This window comes from Orycteropus afer, unplaced genomic scaffold (assembly GCF_000298275.1).
Source record: "Orycteropus afer afer isolate SDZICR_OR568_19922 unplaced genomic scaffold, OryAfe1.0 scaffold00009, whole genome shotgun sequence".
Classification (NCBI taxonomy): domain Eukaryota; kingdom Metazoa; phylum Chordata; class Mammalia; order Tubulidentata; family Orycteropodidae; genus Orycteropus; species Orycteropus afer.
In genome coordinates this window covers 19856681-19863633 of record NW_006921596.1, presented here as the reverse complement: position 1 = coordinate 19863633, position 6953 = coordinate 19856681, and the positions used below count along the sequence as shown (strand labels likewise).

The window sequence follows — 6953 nt, the reverse complement described above, 5'->3', positions numbered from 1 at the left end:
CCATGTCACTTTAGTTTTGTGTATTTCACTGTACATAAATTATATTTCAATGAAATGCATTAAAAAATGAAAAAAAAAAAACAATGGGTAATAGAAAAATTTTAAAATAAAATTTTAAAAATCCTCGAACCAAATGAGAGTGAAAACACAACATGCCAAAACCTTTAGGACATAGCAAAAGCAGGACTCAGAGGTTAATTTGCAGCAATAAATGCACACATCAAAAAAGAAGAAAGGGCCAAAATCAATACCTTAACCCTACAACTCAAACAAATAGAAAAAGACCAGAAAAGAAGCCCATAGTAACCAGAAGAAAAGAAACAATAAAGGTTTGAGCAGAAATTAATGAAACTGAAAAACAATAGAGAATAAGATTAGAAGTTTGTTCTTTGAAAGGATCAATATAATAGGCAAACCACTGGCCAAATTGATGAAGGAAAAGAAGAAAAAGATGCAAATAACCCAAATAAATAATGAGATGGGTTACAACAACAACTGACATATAAAAAGATCATAACAGAATATTATGAAAAATTGTATTCCAACAAATTTGAAAATCTAGGAGAAACAGACAAATTTCTGGAAACATACTACCTACCTAAACTAACTCAAACTGAGGTTGAAAATTTGAACAGACCCATAACAAAAGAAGAAATTGAAAGATCATTGAAAAAAAAAAAAAAAAAAGAAAGAAAGCCCCAGCCCACACAGCTTCACCAGAGTTCTTCTAAACATTTAGAGAGGACTTGACACTAATTCAGGGACCTCTGGTGGTGTAGTGCCTAAGGTATTTGACTGCTACCAGAAGGCTGGTGGTTCAAACCCACCAGCCACTCCTCGGAAGGAAGAATGGACAATCTACTTCCGTCGTAGAGATGCCACCTCAGAAACCCAAGAAGGGGTCGCTATGAGTCGGATTCAACTTGATGGCAGTGAGTTTTGTTTTGTTTTGGTTTGGTTTGGTTTGACACTAATTCTATCCAAACTATTCTGGAACCTAGAAAAGGAATGACTACTTCTGAATCTATTCTATGAAGCTAGCATAACCCTGATACCAAAGCCAGCAAAGACACTACTAAAAAAAAATTATAGACCAATACCCCTTATAGTATAGACACAAAAATTCTCAACAAAATTTAGCCAATAAAATTCAACAGCATATTAAAAAAAAATAATACATCATGACCAAGTGAGATTCATACAAGATATACAAAGATATTCAGCATTAGAAAATCAACATAGTTGACATAAATAGAACAAAGAATTACAGGTTCATCTCAATCAATGCAAAAAAGGCATTTGATACAATCCAACACCCATTCCTGATAAAAAGTCTCAGCAAAATAGGATTGAAGGGAAATTCCTCAACATAATTAAGAGCATATATACAAAACCAACAATCAACATTATTCTCAACAGAGAGAGCCTGAAAGCATTCCCCTTGACAATGGGAACCAGATAAGGATGCCCTCTATCACCACTCTTATTCAACATAGTACTAGAAATCCTAGCTAGAGCAGTAAGGCAAGAAAGGAAAATAAAGAACATCCAAATAGGTAAGAAAAAGTAAAACTATCCCTATTTGCACGTGATATGATCCTATAGGTAGAAAATCCCAGAAAACCAAAACAAACCAAACTCACTGTCATCGAGTCGGATCTGACTCATTGCGGCCCTTTCTTGAATTTCCAAGGCAGTATCACTACAGAAGTAGATTGCTCAATCTTCCACTCCTTGGGAGGAAGACTGGCCAATCTACTTCCACAGAGAATCCACAAAAAAAGCCACTGTAACTACCAGAAGAATTCAGCAAAGTATCAGGTTACAAGGTCAACATATAAAAATCAGTTGGATTCCTCTACACTAACAGAGAATTCCAAAAAGGAAATCAGGAAAACAATATCATTTATAATAGCCCCCCAAAAGATAAAATACTTAGGAATAAATCTAACTCAGGACATAAAAGACTTTCACAAAGAAAACTACAAAACACTACTGCAGAAACCAAAAGAGACCTACATGAATGGAAAAATACCATGTTCATGGATAAGAAGAGTTAACACTGTGAAAATGTCAATACTACCCAAAGCAATCTATTGGTATAATGCAATCCTGACCCAAATTCCAACAACATTCTTTAACAAGATGGAAAAGCTCATCACCAACTTTATATGAAAAGGGAAGAGGCCCTGGATAAGTAAAACATTACTGAAGAAGAATAACAAAGTAGGAGGCCTCACACTTCTAGATCTCAGAACCTACTAGACAACCTGGTACTAGTGCAATGGCAGACATGTAGACTAATGGAACAGAATTGAGAACCCAAAAGTAGATCTATCCACCTATGAACAGCTGCTCTTTGACAAAGGGTTGAAGTCCATCCAATGGGGAAGAGATAGTCTCTTCAACAAATGGTGCTGGCAAAACCGGATATCCATGTGCAGAAAAATGAAACAGGACCCAACATACACAAAGACTTAATTCAAAATGGATCAAAGAGCTAAAACTATAAAGTTCATGGATGAAAGCATCGGGACCAACCTAGGGTGCCTAATTGATAGCATAAATAGGCAATCAAATCTAACTAAAAATGCACAAACTGAAGAGTATAAACTAGATAACTACTAAAAATTAAATACTTATGCTCAGCAAAAGACCATCAAAAGAATGAAAAGAGAACTTACTGACTGGAAAAAAATTTTTAGCAACAATGTATCTGACAAGGGTTTACCTTCTAAAATTTATTTTTAAAAAAATTTCAACACCTCAACAACAAACAATCCAATTTAAAAAATGGGGAAAAGACATGAACAGACACTTCACCAAAGAAGATACTCAGGCAGCTAATAAACACATGCAAAGATGCTTGCGATCATTAGAAATAAGAGAGATGCAAATCAAAACTACAAAGAGATACCATCTCACCTTGGTAATAATGGCACTAATCAAAAAAACAGAGAACAACATATGTTGATGAGGCTGTGGGGAGATTGGACCTCTTACACACTGCTGGATGGACTGCAAAATGGTACAACCACGATGGAAATGGTATGTATGGCACTTCCTTAAAAAACTGGAAAGAGAAATAGCGGATGATCTGGCAATCTCACTCTTAGTTATATATCCTAGAGAAATAAGAGCTGTGAAACAAATAGACACAGGCACACCCACGTTCATCACAGCATTATTCACAATAGCAAAAAGATGGAAACAACCTGAGTGTCCATCAATTGATAAATGAATAAACAAATTGTAGTATATACACACAATGGAATACTACACAATGGTAAGTAAGAATGAATCCTTGAAACATCACACATGGATGAAGCTAGAGGACTTTATGCTGAGTGAAATAAGTCATTCACAAAAGGACAAATACTACATGAGACCATTATAAAAAGTCAAGAATAGGCTTATACACAGAAAGAAATATTCTTTGATGGTTAGCAGGGATGGGAAGGAGAGGAGGGAGAATCACTAACTAGAGAGGAGACACATGTTAATTCTGATGAACGAAAAGGCAATGCATAATATGGGGAAGTTAGCACGATGTGGCCAAGGGAAGGGAGACACTGAGAACACAAGAAGGAAGGGCAACTACGGTAAATGCTGTAACACACACAATCCTGCAACAACAATCCTAACTAACAATAATGTGTGAATACATGCACAGGCAGTATGTATGCTAAGTACCTGAGAGGTTGTACCAAAGTTCACTCCCGTAGAGGTATAGTTGTAGATAGTTCTACAGACATGTTTTTAAATGATGTGTGGATACTCATAGATACACTAGAACACAGGGGACACAGTTACAGAAACTACTTATACAAGGACTGAACTACTGATCTTGAAAATTTAGGACCATAGTCTCAGAAGATATATAGATTAACTGGCAAAACACAGTTCATAAAGATAATGCTGTACATCCTAGTTTGGTGAATAGCATCTGGAGTCTTAAAAGCTTGCACATGGCTATCTAATAAACAATTATTGGTCTCTTCCTGCCTAGAGCAAAGGAGAATTAAAAAAAAAAAGAAAAAGAAACAAGAAGTCAGGGAGCAATTAGTCCAAAGGACTAATGAACACATGAACCACAGCTTCCTCTAACCTTAGACCAGAAGAACTAGATGGTGCCCAGTTAGCACCACCAATCACTCTGACAAGAACCATGCCAAAGGTCCTGGTCAGATGGGTAAAAATGTGGAACAAAATTCAAATGAAGAGGGAAAAAAAAAAAAAAAAAGACAAGACTTACTTGTGTGAAAGAGACTGGAGGAAACCCTGAGACTACTGCCCTAAGACAACCTTCTAACTTGAAACTGAAGACACTCTCAGAGGCCACCTTTAGCCAAATAACAGATGAGCCTATAAAATAAACAAACAATAACTCCCATGAAGAATGTGCGCCTTAGAACAACCAACTATTTGAGACCAAAAGATCAAATATGAGGAGGCATGGAGGGACAGGGAAACCAGATGGACGGAGACGAGGAACCCAGGAGGAAATGGGGCATGTGCTGACATTTTGTGGGGATCACAACCAATGTCTCGGAACAATTTGTAGATGAATTATTGATTGGAAAACTAATGTGCTGTATAAACTTTCACCTAAAGCACAATAAAACGTTCCCAAAAAAGAAAGAAATGGGTATGTATGTTTTGAAACCTGTGAAAATAAAACGATTGTGCTTTAAGTGAGTGGGATAAAGAAGATAATTGGCATTGATTTAAAACATTTATGTGTTTTGAATGTCGCCAAGCCTCTGAATTTAAAACTATGTCCATATTTAATAGACATATTTAACAGACATAATCTATCTGCAAGGGGCTTACTTTCTGAAGGATGTTACTGTAATAAAGGAGACAATAACCAAAAAGAAAAGAGTATGTATCACTTTCTCTCTCTCTCTCTTTTTTTTTTTTTTCCCGGCCACTTTCTCTTAGATGACCCAGAGCTATTTTGATTTTTATGGTGTAGACATTTCCGGCCGATAAATCACGATGATTTCGACCTTACTGGACATTGACTCAGGTCCTTGAGTCAGAAGGAGCAGGCAGGAGACAAACATCAGAAATGGTACGTTTCATCCTCTCCTACCTCCTCTGCTTGTACAGTTTCTCTTTCGATTTTTTCGAGTAACTCTTTTATCAGCGCCATCTCCTTGTCCAGACTGATGGACATTTCCAATCCCTCGTGAAGCTTGCTCTGAAATATAACAACACAGCAAGTTGGAGGAAAGGTGATCTCTCAGAACTGCGGGAAGGGTAGACAGCTCTTTTACTAAGCAGGAGAAAAGCAGGACCACCCAGGAACTTGGGGCTGCCCTTCTCCTGGGTGCAGAATCCTGGTTGTCTTGAGTACTGGTGGTGGGCGGGGAGAGCCCATAGGGGTCAGGAGGGCCTCAGGAGTCCAGTCCTTACCAGAGAGGTAGCATGGCAAGACAACCGGGACCCACCTTCTGGCCCCACCACCTACTAACAGAAACTTTGCCAAGTCCCAGATCCTTTCTAAACTTAGTTTTGTCACATCGGAGGGCTGTGTCCTTCTTGTTATCAGGTGCTATTGAGTCAGCTCCGACTCACAGAGACCTATGTGCGACGGAACACCGCCTGGGCCTGTGCCGTCCCCACAATCATTGCTGTTTGAGCCCATTGTTGCAGCCACTGTGTCAATCTATCTCGTTGAGGGTCTTTCTCTTTTTCACTGACCCTCCTTTACCCAGCACGATGACCTTCTCCAGAAGCTGGTCCCTCCTGGTAACATGTCCAAAGGTTGTGGAGAGGGTTAAATGGGATAATCCTTGTCAAGGGCTGAGCACAGTGACTGACGCATAGGAGCCTTCAACAGACAGCTGCCAGCACTATTCCCTGGGGTTGAAGAGGTAGTTCCTCATGTCTCACACTATTCCCTGGGGATGAAGAGGTAGTTCCTCATGTCTCACCACTACGTGAGGTGAGGCAGACTGTTCGAGGTCACAGGGGCAAGGCAGGGCAGGACTTGACACACAGTGTGATTCCATGGCCCCTATGCTCCACAGCTGTCTCCATTTCCTGACAAGCTGGGTCTGCTGGTGTCAGAGGACTCCTGCATCATTTGCAGCTGCCCTGCATCATCACTCCCCCTACCCCAGCTTCTCAGATTTGCCCCCTTTGGATCACCTCTCCCAGCAGGAGAGTCAACCTGGAGAAGCTGGAATACGCTTTGCTTAGCTAAGGAGTAAGCCAAGGCACAGAAGCCTGTAACATCAGGGAACGTGCTCCTCAAACCCTGAGAACAGGCTCCTCTGCGCCAGGCAGTGAAGATGAGATGGTCAGCAAACAAACCAGGCCCACGCCAGGGGCCCACTCAACAGCCCCGAGGGGTTGGGGGAAGCAGTCAAGTAGCTGCAAGAAGAAAAGTAAAACTGCCACTGTGCCCTGCACTAAGAATGCAAGGACAGGGACTGGAGGGTTTCCTGGAAGGAAGGGTAGAAGGAGAGGGGAAAGACTGAGTCAAGTACGTCTGGGTGAAGAGGGGAGGGAAGAACATCCCAGGCTGCGGGAAGAAACAGCCTATGCCACAGCCTTGGAGATAGTTCTTAGTTGCCGTCAAGTTGATTTCCACTCACGGTGATCCCACGTGGGCAGCTTACACCTGCTTCACAGTTTCCAAGGCTGCGACCTTCCAGAAGCAGATACCCAGGCCTGTCTTCTGAGGCACCTCATGGTGAGTTCAAACCACCAACCTTTCAGCTAATAGTCTAACACTTAACCAATTGTGTCACTCAGGGACATGCATTGGAGGGAGGTCTAAAAGGACCTGGGTGTCCAGTGAGAAGTCACAGGGCTATAGTCAAAAGTGAAGGCGGGAGCAAGCTAAGATGGCGGACTAGGCAGAAGGATTGCACAGACCCTCTTCAACAAAGAAAAGGGAAACCAATAAATACAGACACAGAAGATAATCTTGGACCCCT

General features: G+C 40.6%; 1 protein-coding gene across 1 annotated transcript in view; it reads right to left on the bottom strand.

Annotated features, from left to right (window-relative positions):
• CCDC113 (coiled-coil domain containing 113) overlaps positions 1-6953 on the bottom strand; it is a 32916-nt gene that overhangs the window by 5408 nt on the left and 20555 nt on the right. The window contains exon 7 of the mRNA XM_007948093.1: positions 5099-5206. Within this exon, the coding sequence (XP_007946284.1) occupies positions 5099-5206 (108 nt within the window). The remainder of the gene's footprint in view (positions 1-5098; positions 5207-6953) is intronic.